This window comes from Schistocerca cancellata, chromosome 9, assembly GCF_023864275.1.
Source record: "Schistocerca cancellata isolate TAMUIC-IGC-003103 chromosome 9, iqSchCanc2.1, whole genome shotgun sequence".
NCBI classification, from domain to species: domain Eukaryota; kingdom Metazoa; phylum Arthropoda; class Insecta; order Orthoptera; family Acrididae; genus Schistocerca; species Schistocerca cancellata.
Genome location: NC_064634.1, coordinates 312,720,485 through 312,739,829, shown reverse-complemented (window position 1 = coordinate 312,739,829; position 19,345 = coordinate 312,720,485). Strand labels below are relative to the sequence as shown.

The window sequence follows — 19,345 nt, the reverse complement described above, 5'->3', positions numbered from 1 at the left end:
AACGACATCAGCCAGATAGGTGTTTCAGATCGAAACAGACTGAGGCTACTTCTTAAAGCAATCCGTTGTCATCAGGAACTGAGATCAGTGGACGTTGATGACAATGATGTATGGGGATCATATTAGTGCAGAGGAGGATCAGATGGGGATCTTTAGACCTGTGATGGAGTAAAATCCATAGAAAACGTGAGCCCTCGACAAACACTGTATTGGCATAGTAACAGGACAATTGACCTCAACCAGATGGGTGTTCCATATCGAAAGAGATGGACGCTAATTGTTAAAGCAGCTCGAGGTGTTCAGGATCTGTGATTACTGATGATGAAAGTGATGTGGTATTAGGAATACGCTGAGTCGACAACGTTAACACACAGGAGGAAGAAATGTAGGACCCCGTGAAAGCAATGTGAAGAGAGCAGATCAATTAGTCTGCCAAATGACAAGACCACTTGATAATGGAATTCCCAGACCTGTGACGGAATGAGACAAACAGAAATTATATCCACTTGGTAACTGTAGACTTCATTTGCAGGAGGATGTGAAGAACGAACTCAACCTGATGGGCATTTCAGATAAAAGAAACGCAGTCAATTTCTTAAATCAGTTCATGATCTTTAGTATCTGTGATTGGTAGGTGATGATAAAAAGCAATCCCTCTTCAGCCACGAGTGGCCTACCGGGAACATCCGACCGCCGTGTCATCCTCAATTGAGGATGCGGATAGGAGGAGCATGGGGTCAGCACACCACTCCCGGTCGTTATGATGGTATTCTTGACCGAATCCGCTACTATTCGGTCGAGTAGCTCCTCAATTGGCATCACGAGGCTGAGTACACCCCGAAAAATGGCAACAGCGCATGGTGGCCTGGATGGTCACCCATGCAAGTGCCGACCACGCTCGACAACGCTTAACTTCGGTGATCTCATGGGGAACGGTGTATCCACTACGGCAAGGTCTTTGCCGGTAAGTGATGACAATAATGATAATAATGCAGTATCAGGGATGCGCTAGGATGATGAGAGAACCAAGCACATTCAGTGAGTCCATCATGTGATAATGATGTCTGAACATGAAATACACAGACAACGCTTAACTTCGGTGATCTCATGGGGAACGGTGTATCCACTACGGCAAGGTCTTTGCCGGTAGGTGATGACAATAATGATAATAATGCAGTATCAGGGATGCGCTAGGATGATGAGAGAACCAAGCACATTCAGTGAGTCCATCATGTGATAATGATGTCTGAACATGAAATACACAGACTTGTGGTAGAAACTCAGACAAAATGGTCCTTTGGTGGATTAGGAATGTGTTGAAAGGAAGAAACGCAAAATGATGTCAGACATCAGGCTGAAGAGTAGAAGGAACTATTTTTAAGCAGCTCACGGTCTTCAAGATTTGTGATCACTTGAAGTTGATTGTGGTGGTGGTAGTGGGTGGTGGGGGTGACACTGGGGGTGTTGAGCACACAAGTTGTGGTGGTTGTGGCGGTGGTAACGATACTGAAGCTGAAGTTTTCGATGATGGGGTATAAAGTATTTGAAAGTATGACAAAATCAGAGCAAGGGAGGAGCAGATGGAAGACAGAATGAGTGCTGTGGAAGGATAGTGGCGAGGAAACGTCGCTCTTGGGCCTGGCGAAGTCGCCTGGCGTGGGGTGTCGGAGCAGCCAGCGAGCAGTGCCCGGGGTGGGGGCCGGCAGGCCAGAGCCGCCGCCGCCCCCGGCCAGCAGAAGCCTTCAGCCAGCCGCCGCCACCAGACATGCCGCCCACGGCCGCCTCCGCCGTCGCCGCCGCGTCTCTCCTGCTGCTGGCCGTGGTAACCGCAAACCCACGTGAGTCGCTAGCCCGGCAGCTGCGGCCGCAAGCTACCTGACGGTGTATAACCAGTACGTACTCGCAGTACAATGAGGTGACAAAAGTCATAGGACAGCGACATGCGCATATACAGATGGCGGAAGTATCGCGTACAAAATATAAAAGGGCAGTTCATTAGCGGACTTAACATTTTTGTACTCAGGTGATTCATATGAAAAGGCCTGCGACCAGTAGCATGACGGGAATTCACAGACTTTGAACGCGGAATCTATGTTGGAGCTAGACACATGGGACATTCTATTTCGGAAATTGTTAGGGAATTCAATATTCCGAGATCCACAGTGTAGCGAGAATACAAAATTTTAGGCGTTACCTCACACCACGGACAACGCGGTACCCGATGGCCTTCACTTAACGATCGAGAGCATTGGCGTTTGTGTAGGCTTGTCAGTGCTAACAGACAATCAACATTGCGTGAAATAACTGCAGAAATCAATGTGGGACTTACGACGGACGTATACGTTAGGAAAGTGCGGTGAAATTTGGCGTTAGTGCGCAATGGCAGCAGACGGTCGACGCGAGTGCCTTTGTTAACTGCACGGCATCGCCTGCACCGCCTCTGCTATGCTCGTGTTCATATCGTTGGACACTAGTAGTCTGGCCTGGTCAAATGAGTCCCAGGTTCAGTTAGTAAGAGCAGATGGTAGGATTCAAGTGTGGCACAGGCCCCATAAAGTCATGGGCACAAGTTGTCAACAAGGCACTGTGCAAGCTTGTGGTGGCTGCATAATGGCGTGGGCTGTGTTTACAGGGAATGGACTGAGTCCTCTGATCCAACTGAATCGATCGTTGACTGGAAATGGTTATGTTCGGCTACTTGGAGACCATCTACAGTCATTCATGGAGTCCATGTTCTCAAACAACGATGGAGTTTTTATGAATGACAATGCGCTATGTCATCAGCCCACAATTGTTCGCGAGTGGTTTGAAGAACCTTCTGGACAATTGTAGTGAATGATTTGGCCATCCAGACCGCCAGACATGAATCCCATCCAATATTTGTGGCACAAAATCGAGAGGTGTGTTCGTGCACTTGCACAGAGTCCTGCACGGGCCACAGTTTGGACAGCCGTAGATGCAGCATGGCCCAATACTTCTCCAAGGGACTTCCAGAGACTTGTTAAGGCCATTCCACGTCGACTTGCTTCACTACATTGGGCATAAGGAGGTCCATACGATATTAGGAGGTATCCAGTGACTTCTGTCACCTCAGTGCGTATCCTTCCCGTGAAAGACAAGAGGCTCGTTGTTCACGACGAGTTATGCATGGTATCTACAGGGGATCTGAAGTTATTTTCGTATTTCTAGATTTGCAGGATGACTGTTGATGTCGTCCCTCAAAAGCAACTTCTATTCAAAATGTGTGCTTATGGAATATCGTGTCAAGGTTGCAATTGGATTCGTGATTTCTTTCCAGAAAGATCAGAGGTCGTAGTAATTGAAGGTAAGTTATGCAGTGAAATCCCAGTGTGTTTCCCCAAGTGTGGTGTGTATACTGTAAGACCTTCGGTACACACACCATCAGATTATTTGACTTTTCGCTCTAACGAAGTAGGCGAGTGGCAGCAAACTGTCTCGTGGTCTTATCGTGGCGTGTTTATCTTCTGCCGTTACGTCAGACGATAGAAATGCCACTTGCACACTTAGAGTAGCAGATTGACGGTGACCAACTTTAAACAGAATTTTATTAATTTTCACACACATTTATTAAAATAATAACAAGCATAAACATTACATAACTTGATTCTGGATGCTATTTACAATTAACAATCTGAAGTTCCTTTGGTCTTGGTACGTTAATCTTATTCTCACATATCTCTGATACTTGACAAAGTGTCTATACATTTATCTTCACGGCTATGTACAGGAATATGATAATCTTCTTAGGTGCAGACTGAAACTTGACTATAGACTGGTGCAGACTAATGCAGACTGGTACAGAATGGTGCAGACAAATGCAGACTGACTAATGCGCGTTCAGGTATCACTGCGCGAGTGGGATCCGCGAGGAGAAAAGGTTCTACATTAGAAGCAATCTCATTGGCTGCGTTACATATTAATACGCGGATCGGCGGAAGCAGAATTTGGTCCGTCTCTAAGGCAGCGACATCTCGTAGTGCGGAGACGGAAGAGCGCTGAGCCTGCGCTGTTGTGCTTAGCGGGGCGCGCTGTAGTGGGAAAGTTGTGTACACGCTGACTACGCGGAACTATGTACACAACACCAAGGAAGCGAAATATGCCCTCTGTGGTGTCACCGCCAGACACCACACTTGCTAGGTGGTAGCTTTAAATCGGCCGCGGTCCATTAGTACATGTCGGACCCGCGTGTCGCCACTGTCAGTAATTGCAGACCTAGCGCCACCACATGGCAGGTCTAGAGAGACGTACTAGCACTCGACCCAGTTGTACGACGACTTTGCTAGCGACTACACTGACGAAGTCTTTCTCTCATTTGCCGAGAGACAGTTAGAATAGCCTTCAGCTAAGTCCATGACTACGACCTAGCAAGGCGCCATTAACCATATCTGGAGAGAGTCTCATTTGTATAGTCAAGAGTGATGTACCACAAGGATGAATTAAAGTTAAGTAAGCAGATGCTACGTACTTTTCTTTAGTGCATTAATAACGTATCCTGTTCCAGACTTCACGCCAGTCGGCGTGTGTGTACGCGTGCCTTTCGGTTACCCGTCACTGTGGACTGGCTGTCTTGTCAGTCCACTACACCCTCTGCCGTTCTCTATATTCATCATTTAGGAAACTACTTCAGGAGACCTCTTAGATCATTTGCAGGAACTCTAAAGGAATTACAAAATGATATAGAGAAGCCAGGTGCTCACTTTCTCCACGCGTAAAACGGATATTATAAGTAAAGCTAGATCGAAAAAAACCGCCACTGACAGTTTTAAAGCAAGCTATACGTTATACCGGAGTTTGTAGTTGTGTAAAACGCAAAAAGTTAGATTCTAATAGATCCAGATGGAGAGAAAGAATCTAGCGATTGATGATGAAGAAGAAGTAAGATTCCCCATGTGCTATTCGAAAGTGCAAGTGTAGAAAAATGGTACGAAAGCTGTGCTATAAATCCTGTGCCCAGCATACAAGGGTGGATCGAGAGTAATAATTTATAAGTAGATCTACTTCATGTACATCTGCACTCTGCGAATCGCTGTTAGGTGCGAGATACCTAATATCTAGAGCTATCTTCGAATAAGAAAAATACTATTTGCCTTCTCACTGCTTTTACAAGACCCTTATCTGTGTCTACGGATATTAAAATATTATAAACAATTTTGAAACTAGCACCAATCCTAAATTTTCGTCTGCTTGAAGTGAGACCTTGTGGTTTGCATTCTATTGACCAAGAACGAAGAGACCAATGGCGACCATATTTTAGTACAACGTGGTCTGTCGTATTCTTGTATATCCTTAAATTACAGTCTTGTCTGGTATGTGTGCAAACAGGTTTTGTGAAATTTACTGCAAAATATATCTCCGACTTTGGGAACTCAAGCGAAGCTATGTTAGAACGTGCAAATTGTTAAATGTTAGACGAACTATTCATTTATCAAATGAGCGTTAGTTAATGATAGTGTTAAATCACGTTAACGTGCTACATTTCACAGCGTAGTAAGCGTTCATTAAGTACTTGTTAATGTATTTAAGAGAAGGTTTGAGACTCTCACTGAATTTATAGAGAACGTTATTAATGTATTTATGTAGTGATGCGCTACACAAACAGGTGGCATGGAATGAAGGAAGATTCCATTGATGGCGCATCCTAGATCAGCCTTCTTCTCACTTTGTGACAGCTTTAGGTAATTACTTTAAGTGGTCGCTGTTGGCGTAAACGAAGCAGGGATGACTCAGACGTCAGGCATCTGCTGGTAGGAGGGAAGCAGGATGTGCGCGCGGTTGTGGGGAAATCGGACGTCGCCATCTCTGGCTCCTGCAGACGTCAACAACGCATCTGACGCCTCCAGAACACCGCTCACTCAATCGGCGCTACACCTCAAAAGGGTAATAATACTGACTTCAAACTATAATAACTGCTATTATGGATCAGTTGTACTGGAAAAATAGGAGAGAGTTGGAATACTGAGATTGTGCTTTGATTTTTAAGCACAAAGTAATAGCTATCCACGTCGCCGCCGGCTTTTATCCGCAAAGTCAAAATTACTACGGATATTCGTGGATTCATACGCGCCTGCGCAGACCTTTAGTTATATGCCACCAAGTATTAACTGTTATTTTGTTCTGGAGACCGAGCGAGGTGGCGCAGTGGTTAGCACACTGGACTCGCATTCGGGAGGACGACGGTTCAATCCCGTCTCCGGCCATCCTGATTTAGGTTTTCCGTGATTTCCCTAAATCGCTTCAGGCAAATGCCGGGATGGTTCCCTTGCAAGGGCACGGCCGATTTCCTTCCCCATCCTTCCCTCACCCGAGCTTGCGCTCCGTCTCTAATGACCTCGTTGTCGACGGGACGTTAAACACTAATATCCTCCCTCCTCCTCTTGTTCTGGAGAGGGAAGGAGCGTTGCAAGAACGACTGCCTGAACGCCTCTGAATTTTGTACCCGCAATCTCTACGGGACAGATGGGTAGGGGCCTGAACGATATTCGGAATTTGAAGGCTATATCAATGCTATAACGAACGCTATAAAAGTGTGTGGAACTCGCAGGTCGTTTGGTGGCTATTATTCATTAATAACGCGTATCTATTTATAAATCATTATCAGAGTGTCCGCCCCGATAGCTGAATGGCCAGCGTGACGGACTGCCGTCATTAGGGGCCCGGGTTCGATTCTCAGCTGGGTCGGGGATTTTTCTCCGCTCTGGGACTGTCTGTTGTGTTGTCTCCTACGTCATTTCGTCCCCATCCAGCGCGCCGGTCGCCCAATGTGGCGTCGCATGTAATAAGGCCTGCACCAAGGCGGCCGGCCCTGCCCCGTAAGGGGCCTCCCAGCCAATGACGCCAAACGCTCATTTCCATATTTTTCGGTTATCAGATTAATCAGAATTTGGGTGAACACATCATACATATAGTATGGAGTCGTGTATCTTAACATTAAAACAACACGAATTTACTATTGCTATATGATTGAGGTACATGACTCCGTACATATACATGACCTGTTCACCCAAACCCTGATTGATCTGATAATGATGTATAAATGAAAACGCGTTAGTAAACACGGTAGTCGCCTCATAACTTATGAATTCCATGTATTTTTTTATACCAACCAATACAGCACTCATACAACCGTCAAATGACGTAAAAATGGGCGCATGCCTGTTACATGATTTCATGTCACATCTTTCATCAATGGATATTCGGAATTACTGCCCTGGAAGACTTTTCTCCTTCAAGTTTCTAAGCAGGTACGCGTAAGATGGGTACGCACTCTTTCTTCGACTTTCCGGCGCCTAACATTTTCCAACATTTCTGTTACACTCTCTGTCCCATACAACTAGGCCGTACAGGGTCAAAAAAATCGTAATAAGGTCAAAGCCTGGGACTAAAGTTAAAGCAACAACTGCGCTCGTTGCGAAGTTGGAGCCAATAAAAGCGGATATATGCCGCAAAAAATGTGATTTCAGAAAAAGAGAGTGTTTAAAATTGGATTTCTGATTTTTTGCCTTCTGTTACTTAACAGTTACTGGTCCACTGCAATTTTTAGAATGAAAATTCATTTATGGTATGTCTGCATTAGCAAAAATTAAAATATCTTTCTTTTATATTTCATTATTATCAACTTCACACCCTAGAGTACCACATGCTCATTACTTTACTGCAGTTCTGCTTCTGCAGCATAGCTGATTATCTTAGCAAATTAATGTAACTACGGTAGTTCTACCGTAGTTGATTTAATACTCAAATCTTACCCAGTAAATGTTTTTAAATTCTATCCATATTTTGCAGGTTCAAACGTGACTGTACTCAATGCACTCGAGGTATGGATTAAAAAACGCCTTCACTAAACATCACAGAAAATTGTCTTCTAACATAATCAACAATCAGCCATGAATAGGAATTTAATGTTTGCCTGGACTTGGTTATTTATCTGAAGCCTCTATCTTCAGCTAACTTAATCAGTAAGTCCATTCCTTAACATAGCTGGTATTAACTGGTGCTACTTCCTTCAAGCAAACAAACTTCTGCACGCTCCTCTGTTACTAGCTGTCGTCTTGCGGCCGCAGATCCACTTCTGTGGCTATCTGGAAAATTTTGCTCGATTCCAACTCTCCTGACTCTGCTCTGACTGATTAGCAAACAGTAAACAGCACAAAAAGAATGAACGTTAGCACTTACATTAAATTCAGCTGCCAGTAAGAACTGAACTGATTAACAAAAGAACGGCTGAGTTCAAACACGACCAAGAATTGATCTTGACAAAAATAGGAATGGAAGATAGGCAACAGTACTCTAGATGTACGCATACTTTAAATATATCGTTAGCCATGCTACCTATCGATAGTGGGTATCCCTTTTTCTTCGTGTGATTGGAAATCGAAAAATCTCTCGATATAACTGCACGGCAGTATTCGGTACAGCACGACATTTCATTTAGCACTTAGATGCGGCATTTTTCGGTCGGCACAGCTCTCTTTAGTTCAGCAGAATCGTGATGTCAGCGATGTTTACCTTTCGTTTTTCGTTCGTGATGTGAATCACAGGTTCAGTGGATATTCACACAAAAGAGAAACTTTAGTGATCTATCGCCACAAGAAGAAAGAGAACTCTCAATATCTATTAGGCAGTCGCATAAGCGACGGGTAATGCATAGTTGCTATGAAACGAAATTACAATACCATGCAGAAAGAATTTAAATATTTATCTGACAATGAAAAAGCAAAATATTACAATGATGGCAGACGGCCTTCATTGTTCAATACACCAACACTTTGTGTTAATTTTGCAGCTATGCAACACTCAAAAAAATTAGTGGCAAAAATAGCAAAATTTATCGAGTCACATGAATTATTCCACGGTCATTTGCATGTGTTGTCGATGGAACTGAACAGAAAGTATGGAGACTTTATGTATTACTACAAAGTACTTTGGTTAAGACAAGGGGCATGCCCGGAAAGGTTTTCGATTTAAAACTCGCTATTATTAAATTTATGAAGGAAAAAGGGGTGTAGGAAAGAAAATTACAAGCAGAACATTCGGAATGGATTGCAGACCTCGCATTGTATGTGGACTTGAGCGTACACTGGCCACAGTAAGGCGGAAAAAAACTTCTTTCTGAGTATAATGAAAAACCTGTCCAAAGTTGCATAATTTACTTTTTTATTCACTCGATTACTTGTTTCGAGCAGATATTAGTTATCGACTGTATAGAAAAGTAAAATTTGCTACTTTGGACTGGTTTTTCGTTGTACTTATTAACAGAAGTTGCTGACCCATGCTACTACAGCATGCTTGAAGTTGTTAAACTTCTTTCTAACTTGGCAGAGATACATTGAAAAACGAAATCGCGTTATAGAACGGACACAGTCTGACAAAAACAGTCCAGTTCCCTAAGCTCAATGCTATCAACAAAACGGGAGGTTCGAAGAATTCATTGTGACCTTGGAAGACTTACAAGTGTAGTCTCCTAAATGTTTTGAGGGTATTGTCAGTCTTACAACTGTTTTCGAGTTGTTTACGGAAGCGTCTGCCACTTCAGTTGAGAGAGCCCCTGTGTATGTGCAGATATGACTAATTGATCGCCAAGGAAATTTCCATTTTAATGGTAATTCTTTCACGTTACAACCGTCCAGGACGTCCATATTGTGTTCCTCGGGTGGGGTTTCGTCTCCTTAATGAGGTTCCAAAAGTGGTACCATATTTCGATCCACATATATGTGTAAAAGATTTTTTCCGATTATGGCCAGCCGCTGTGGCCGAGCGGATCTAGGCGCTTCAGTCCGGAGCCGCGCTGCTGCTACGGTCGCAGGTTCGAATCCTGCCTCGGGCATGGATGTGTGTGATGTCCTTAGGTTAGTTAGGTTTAAGTAGTTCTAAGTCTAGGGGACTGATGATCTCAGGTGTTAAGTCCCATAGTGCTTAGAGCCATTTGAGCCATTTTTTTCGATTATGAAACTAAATAAATCACGATTACATTGCAACTTGAGTGCAAAAACTTTTGAAATTATCTGCATCTATCTGCATGCCGATAGTTTATACCAGATGAAAATTATATCTACTAAAAGTAATTAAACTATACTGAAATTTATTTTGGTTGTAACCTATGTTGTTGAGAAATGTGAAATGTAAAACAAAGCTGTAAGCAGTGCGACTGCACTGCCACTTAAATAAGACGCATTCGCAGTGTTCCCTTCTTCCCCCTCCCGATGCTCGGACAGCGTGGTGCGGCGGTGGGGGAAATCTGCAGCGAGACTGAGCGTCTTGGCACTCATTGCCCAGATACAGCCTGCAAGCCAAAATCTAGTGGGAGACTCTGGAAAGGCTTGGAATTTTAACCAGAAGACTTGCCCAAAATTCTCTTAATTAGGAGCTTTACACCGTGACATCTCCTTCCTTTGCCAACAAAACGCTCCTAATGGAAATGTCTCTGGTGTCAGTATATAAACGAGATACCTCTAATTTGAGGGCATCCATATATCTCTGCGTTAGTGTGCTCAGCTACAGAGGCAGGTTATGTGACAGAAGACAAGTTTTTGAAAATGGCTGAACAGACTGGACAATAGTCCAGGTATCCAGTTGTCCCACTCGGTGCTTCTCTGAGTAAACTACTGAGGACATGATGCAAAGCTACCATTTACTTATACTGTAATACTGTACCTGATTCCAGGCTTATGTCGACTTCCAAGATGAAGCTGCCCAGATGAGAAACGTGTCACCGCGTGCTTTGCGTTCCACTAGAAGATTTATCACTCGCATGGTTATCTTTGGTCCTCGTATTTAGTATACACTTCTCTGTAACTACACTGCCCGCATCTCGTGGTCGTGCGGTAGCGTTCTCGCTTCCCACGCCCGGGTTCCCGGGTTCGATTCCCGGCGGGGTCAGGGATTTTCTCTGCCTCGTGATGGCTGGGTGTTGTGTGCTGTCCTTAGGTTAGTTAGGTTTAAGTAGTTCTAAGTTCTAGGGGACTGATGACCATAGATGTTAAGTCCCATAGTGCTCAGAGCCATTTGAACCATTTGTAACTACACTGCACAGAAAATTAAAGGATCACCAATGTGTCGATACATATGAAAGAAAGACCACATCACAGAAGGTCGTGTGAGCTGTGAGGTGGGTTAGTGATGTCACATTGGTATTAAATATTATCACAATTCTGTTCAACGCCATTGTGCACATGTCACACGATGAGAAGGTCGTATGGCCCTTCTTATCCACATTTCAGTCTTTCTCTTGATGCCTCTGCAACAGAGGTCAGAACCATGACACCCATCGTTGAAATCAGGCGGTTTGTCTTATGGGTGGCCGATGAAAACATTTCAGGCACACCGCTGCTCACAATCAACATCAAAAGGCCTGATGCGGTGGCATAAAGGGCAGCAATGAAACCACTCCTCCCCTTGGGACATTGTTGGCGCGCAGTTCGCGATCGAAAACGACAGTTTTCAGTCTGATGACCAACAGGACGATGTTGTTGACAATTTTCGACACTTCTACCAACCGCTGGGAGTTTCTACCTATTCTAAGGACATCATGGGACTTCAACCCCAGTAAAAGTGATCTGATTCATTTGGAGCGCAGTTCGACCGCAATTTATGCTCCAGTACATAAGGTGGAACCGCTTGGGACCGTTCAAAACCGTTCAACGAAATTTGAAAGTGATCCGAAGCAGCAAAGGGTACTTACACTTTTTGAGCCCTCCTGTTTTCCATCCTCCTGTGGTGTGATCATGTGAGAGTGCAACATTAATATGATTAAAGTGGAAAATATTCCATTTATGAACCCCTCCCCACCCACCCTCCCCTCACTCAGTTTGGTGACACCCTCAGAGCCACCCACGCACATTACAAATGTCCCTTTCAGAAAATTCGACATGCATTCAACCTCGCAGTTACTCTTGCGCCTGATGGTTAGGCAACTCCTTCGACAACCTTTATGTGCTGTTTACCTGCCTTCAGCTCTGGGCTGAATGTGTGTCAATGTTTCTGACACATTCATTTGTAACAGGATCAAGAAAGATGAATGGATGGTACCGAGGGTGTTGCTGAACTCCAAGGGCTTAAATGGATCCTCTGCCATTTTATTCACACACATGTTAATGTTGAACCAGCAAATGTCGACTAGTAGTAGGGCAGTGTTTGTTCTATGCCACTTTGTTTGTATGGGTTGCATAAATTTGGGGGCAAAGTCGACTGATTTATGAAACCCTGGAAATTAAATTATTGATGACACATGGTTTTGATTTATGATCACATGGGGATATTGCATCCTTCTGAGAAATCGCACATCCATCCCCCTCCCTCTCCACCTCCCCTGCCCCTCTGAGAAATCTCCAGTTCTCAACCTCGCCAATACAAGCAAACCTTTGATAACAAATTAATTGACTGTTTAATAAAATTGATAAATGAATTAACCCTCTGGGAAATCCTCCACATCTCGAAAATGGCAGGAAAAAGACCCGGTCTGTGTTGGAGAGGAAGGACATGGGGCAGTTTATTTTCTTTATTTTGAGTGATACCCTGCTGGGAATTGGTGGGAAAAGCTGAGCCCCTTCCTTCTGCCCCCCTTCACCCATCAGAAAGAATGGCAGGAAACGCTCAGTCTGCGCTGAACTGTTGGATTGGAAGGTGCAAGTGTTATCTTGTCCATCAACTACATGTCCTATTTACGTAATTCCACTGCTGCAGATTGGAGGTATTGTCTTGTCACAAGATTTTCATATGTGTGCTGACCTTGATGTACAGGGATTGACTGAGCTAGTACACAGTGTCAGCACCAGAGGATGCCCCACCCCTCATCTCTCATCCCCTCCCTCACCATGCCTCCTGGGAAAAATTGGTGGAAAAAGGCTCAGCCTGCAGTGGAGAGGAAGGATCTCACAATATGAAGTTCTAATAAATTTCAATAATATATCAATGCATATTCTTTATCAAATCTGTCTGCAGGAGACAGGGCTCCCCCACTTCAGTAGACCTCACGTCTGCACCCCCTGCCACACTTCCCATGACATAATAACTGTAAGCAGCAAGGAATGGAAGGAAGTGCGGTGTAGTAGGGGGCTCTCAGCGATTATTCCATCGACTTTCTATCATCCTTTAGTGCAGATCCATGACAATTTCGAAGCAGATGGTGGTTTTTTCCAGGAAAGCAACAAAGACAGCTGTCAACTTTTGTGTATCCCTATCATCTTAATACACATGCGGCAGAATGTAGTGAAAAACAATGCAGCAGCTGTTCTGGAAGGTATTTGTTAGGTGACACCACATGGCTGTGATTGGAAGAGAGCACAGTGAACTACATTTTGAATATTGTTTGTTAGAGTTTAAAACATGTAAAAATGGTTCAAATGGCTCTGCACACTATGGGACTTAGCATCTGAGGTCATCAGTCCCCTAGAACTTAGAATTACTTAAACCTAACTAACCTAAGGACATCACACACATCCATGCCCGACGCAGGATTCTAACCTGCGACCGTAGCGGTCGCGCGGTTCCAGACTGAAGTGCCTAGAACCGCTCGGCGACTCCGGCCGGCTAAAACATGTAAACAGTCTTTCACGGGATCAAACATGTGATCCATTCTGTAGCTGTATATTGCAGCCCCCAAGCCGATAATACAATGCTTTTTGACTCAGTACATTTTATAAAAAGCTATAAGTTGGTTGCTGATAACAATGGTGTCACACCTGGACTTGTGATCTGACGTATATAATCTTATATCTTCCAGTAATATAACACCTCCAGTCTATACCACTGTAATTACGTAATTATCACATGTAGTTGCTGGAGAAGATAATAGTTGCACCTTCCAGTCCAAGAGCTCAGCACAGACTGAGCGTTTCCTGACATATTTCCAGATAGGCGGAGAGATGCTCAGCTTTTCCTGCTAATTTCCAGCAGGGTAGCACCCAAAAACGAAGAAAATAAACTATCCTATATCCTTTATGTCCTTCAAACATCGTTTCAACACCTTCTGTGTTTTGCCAAGAAGGATATCTACAACAGACACTGAATTTCCATTGCTATCAGTGTCACTGGGGCGCTGCTCCCAACTTCGCTTAAGGCGCGCATTCTAGCAACATAACTACTAAAATATTTAATATAAAGTTTCAAAGCCACAATTCACTTAAAGAACAGGAATAAAAAACATCAGAATCGGTTTCGATGCAATTGTGTAACTGTCCTGTTGGCAATTGAGTCCAATTACACAATGAAGTTTCTGTCCTCTTGTGAACACTTTCGTGGGGTGCCAGTTCCACTTCGGTCTGATGTACAGTGTGGATTTATCCTGTACTGCTGTGAACACACTCGTTGCCTCTCGCTGCCTGGTAACTAAAAGGCTCTGAGCACTATGGGACTCAACATCTTAGGTCATAAGTCCCCTAGAACTTAGAACTACTTAAACCAACTAACCTAAGGACATCACACACACCCATGCCCGAGGCAGGATTCGAACCTGCGACCGTAGCAGTCCCGCGGTTCCGGGCTGCAGCGCCAGAACCGCTAGACCACCGCGGCCGGCGCCCGGTAACTCTGCGCTGGATAACACACACTACTGGACGTATTTAACAGCACACAGTGATACTACGACTCCAACCTATCGACTGAAAGTGGCCAGTTACGTGCAAAATATTCCCTCTCCGTTGGTGACCTCTCCAGAGGACAATTATAGTTGAATCCATGAACGACGGCGGGCCGCGCAGTGTAGAGGCACAGACGGGGATTGCAGCGTTGCCGGTTGCAAACAACGTGCGGTGCTCGCATAGAGATGTAGGCTCCCAACAGTTCGTAAACCTTTGTTTAAGGGGCAGCGGGCAGCGGAGGAACTTATGCACTGAACGTCTACCCAGTTTGTTGCAATTTGCCAGAGAGTTAAGCTCCCACCACCACATGACTACCACTGTGAGATAGTCGGATCGAAAGGAACGACACATGCAATGCCTTCTGGCACAGCAAATTGAAACGCTCCGTCCAGAGTATCTACATATAGGGAAGCAAGAGTGCTTGTGGCCACTGAAAAATTAAAGTTTACAGGTAATCATTTTCGTAAAATACCAAAAAATTGCTGTCATGTGCAGTGCTTAACTACTTCCAACATGGACACAGCCTACGACAAATTACATGTTATATTACATTCTGAATGAAATAATTTTAATACCACAAAAATATTGTACGTAACATCAGAAAAAAATTCCTTCCTTTGCGGCTGTGACAAACGTTTTATTTATACCAGACACATTTCGCTTTTTTTAAAGCACCTCGATTAAAACAAAGTTGATAACACATAGTCAGTTGCGGGCTCATGAAAACATAAAGATTAAAATCTATTGAGTGTTATATAGTGAAGTTCAATGCATCAAAAAACGGACTTATTTGAATGTGTCTGTCGTATACAAACACCAGTAATTTGCTAAAATATAGATCAGGCGAGACAAATGTTGGGTATGATCTTACAATCGCAGTGATGCACAGAACTACGGCAGGTAATCAAGCAGCAGTATAAAAGCCAAAATACTGTCTACTGAAGATGCTTCAAAATAAAACAAAAAGCGGATTGTATAAGTAAGACTTTTATTTCAGTCGAAAAACCTAGAATATACTCAATATTACTGGTGAAAGTCCATCTGCGGAATAAAAGCTATAGAAAAAGAAAACTTGAATATTGTATGTGTGGTTGACCAATTGTTATTTTCAATCTCTGCGACGGCTGTCATGTACATCGCTGCGGTCCCTGTCAGTGTCTGACTCAACTGGTCTTAGAGAGATGACAACGGGATAGAACGTATTGTCAATTAAAATTTCCCTCTCCATGTTCCCCTCCTGTAGCCGTTGTGCGTGTCGAACTCATTCATCCCATGCTGAAGCTGTTGTGCTGTCAAGTGTCCAGATTCCTGTGCAATACAATCGATTTCGTACATTTTCACACGTGACTTATGAAGCCTACAAGATTTAACAGTTCAGCCCGAGTCTAACTGGCAGTGTGCGGAATCTTCTTCCTTGCAAGCCACAACGTGATATCGGGTTTTTCGTACTTGTTGCTGGAGCCTTGTCAACAACAGCTGAGTGGTAGCTCGCGTTGTCTATAACAGTCGCTGAGTTTGCAGGCAATTAAGGGAGAAATTGATCATAAACCATAATGTAAATTTCTCTGAGTTCATTTTAGAATGATAATACCCAAATTGCCCTTTTTTGCAAGGAACACTACTTTGCTTTCTGGAATGAATCCAGAATCAGAACCAGAGTGAAGTACAATTATTCGCCCCCCTTTACCAACTGGTACTTTAAAATCACCCGAACCATCACTTAGTTTCCAACACGCTTTCCTTGCATAATTCTGGTTTATCCATGTTTTGTCCAAGTAAAAAATGGTCTGATTGCCAGATTTTCTTATTTCAAGAATGGTTCTTAAAATCTGCGTCCTTGAAGCCGCGATGTCACAACGTTCCATTAAACATTTTGGTCCTTCATTTGTATGTACATCCTTGCACCCAGTGCCTTTCAGTATTCTTCGCATTGAGGTAACACGGCCTTTAAAACTTATAGTTTCACACATCTTCAACGTAATTTTTTAACAGTCGGAAATTCGCCTGCCTTGCACATACTTAACACAACTCGCCTTAGAACATCTTTGTCAAAATCATCTAAATTCGTGACAGGCTTCTCATGACTGTGATGTTTCCCTGGCGATCTGAAAATTGGGCTTCCACTTGTCTAGACAGATAAATTACACCCATTGGCAATCCGCTGAACAGTTCTCAAACTGACGCCACTCGCTTCTGCTGTGCGTTCCTGACATCTGGCAACATCCATGGTAGGTCCACCGTTTACTGCATCGCGCTTGAAGAAAGCGTGTATCCTGTTAATTATGTCTCTCGCTTGCTTATGGAGAGTTTGTCGCTTACCTTCACCATCAGTCACGACGGATCGCAAGAAACTGAATAAAATTCACCGAATAAATGCCACAAACACATTTAACGCTCGCGCTGGCCAAGGCGCTCACAGCAGAGCGCTGAGAAAACTACTAAACGTTCATTGGCTGTAGGGGATGACGCCACGTCAGATGCGCAGAAGGATCCTAAACTCGACAGCCGTCGTTCATGGCTCCTACTATAGGCTACCAATGTACTAGTACTGCCTGGCGTATGTGTAGCCCTGGTCGCCCCCCATGGGGGTTGGTGTTATTTGGAGGAGGAGACCAAACTGCGAGGTCATCGGATTAGGGAATGATTGGGAAGGACTGTGCCCTTTCGAAGGAACCATTCCAGTATTTGCCTGGAGCGATTTAGGGAAATCATGGAAATCTTAAATCAGGATTGCCGGACGCGGGATTCAACCGTTGTCCTCCCGAATGTGACTCCAGGGTGCTAACCACCGCGCCACCTCACTCGGCTCGCCTCCCATGTCTGAAGGGTTGTCCTGGGCAAATGATATCCATTCCACAATGGCCTCTGCACTGTCCATTCCGGGCTGGTTGCGGCGTGGCTTCAGCGCTGGTACCCAGATGTGGTTCTGGGCTCATCCTCCCCCCTGCAGGGTTGACGAGTTGTCCCTGCCTGTAACTGAGAACGGTTTGTAGTCTCTAGAACTGACAGTGCACCACATCACAGCTGGAAATGCTCCAAATGTTTTCGGCAGGTATCCCCATCTGCAGTCCTCATTACATACACTGTGTTTCCCAATCTGCAGATCACAGTATATGAGTGCCGTTCATTCCATGATGCATCTCTGAATGAGATATTCTGCATCAGTGTCAAAACGCCTTTTCCTACATCCACATTCCCTTGCGATTGTTCCTTAATGTCTGCGAGATTCAGTGAGGGACAGTGGAGTCTTCATGTTTCTCGCCTAAGGAATCTCAGGGGCCAAGAGACGATAGGAACCAACGAATGACTGAATTCACAGATGACTGGGTGCCATCATCAGCCGGGCCTTCTTATAAAGTTTCTCCATGACGATCAGGAGCGTGGCTGAACGACTTCTTGAAACGGGTTGAATTACGTCATGTACTTCCAGGCTATCGAGTTCCTGCTTGACCCTGTCACGCAATGCGTAAGCGAGAGCTCTGGCATTATAAAGCTTGGGAATCACGTTAGGACTTCAAGTTGTATGCACATGACAGTCTTTGACGCTTCCTGGAGTGGCACAGAAAATTTGTGTGTACTTTTTTCAGAGTTATGCATATTCCGCTACCTGGTCCGTTAGCTGTAGTTGGATGACAGAATTCTGGACCATGTACCCTAGTTTTTAACAAATTTGAAGTCCCATGATATGGCAGCATTCAGAGACTCAGGTGTTTAGTGTACAGCGGTCATTTATTCGAACTGGTTGAGGCTGTAATTTGTCAGCGTACCCTGAAATTTGTTTCAACTGAGGTGAGCCAATAAATTCCTATTCATAATGGTATTACAAGAAGCTGTACCTACTTCGAATTGCACATTACTTCCATTAAGTTCGATATCCACCACAACAGCTTCAGTATCAACTCACACTACTTTGCAAATTGTTTTTGAATTCACCCTCAGAATTCTTAGTGTCCTTAAGTGCAGAGTACTGAATGTTCCTCTGATGTTTTTGAAGGCTGATTATACTTGTGCTCCTTATCGAACAATGTAAACAGTTTACAGATTTGAAACAACAAGATCTTATAAGATGGGTAATGAGACAGTTAGCACAATATTTCACACAATTTTATCGATACTGATTCGCGTTCTCAACGAATTTCGACGTGCCAGCCACTTTGGGATGGTTTTCCAGTTCTGCCTACAATCGTTACAGGAAATTTGCTGGGCTTTGAAATTTTGTATCGAATATGTCTGCTCCTCCCTGAGAGCCTGTTCTGTTCGTTTCACCTGCTGAAACTCTTGAACATTCTTCTAATTAAGTCGTTACTTAAACAGAGTCAGGGGCATATACCTTATGCAGTATCCGCTAAACCATAAACATCCACTTCGGCATTAGACAGGATGGTCAGAAACGGTGTGAAAAGCCTGTAATGATGTTGCAGGTTGCGTTTTTCTGCGCAATATCTGTTATGAACGAAATCCGATTCGTTGTGCTGTTTCCGAGTTAATTAGCGCTGATGCACACGCAAATTCAAGGGGACTGCCATAGACGGTGTCACCAGAGGTGTTCTTCGTTTGGTTTCCTAAAACCACACAGGAGAGCGATACAAAAACTGGACATGGGACGGTAGTAAGAATCTGACGCAAGCCGAAGGCTGAGCAGGCTCGTCCGCTGTCATCTAACGTAATGAGAACAACTGACACTAATTGTATCTGACAGGCCGCCTGAATTTGCACTCGCAACGGCTTGATAGCCTAATTAATTCGAAAAC

General features: G+C 44.2%; 1 protein-coding gene across 1 annotated transcript in view; it reads left to right on the top strand.

Moving 5' to 3' along the window:
- The window catches only part of LOC126101379 (uncharacterized), a 98,368-nt gene that overhangs the window by 8,382 nt on the left and 70,641 nt on the right, over positions 1-19,345 (top strand). The window contains exon 2 of the mRNA XM_049912045.1: positions 1,565-1,838. Coding sequence (XP_049768002.1) covers positions 1,565-1,838 — 274 coding nt within the window. The remainder of the gene's footprint in view (positions 1-1,564; positions 1,839-19,345) is intronic.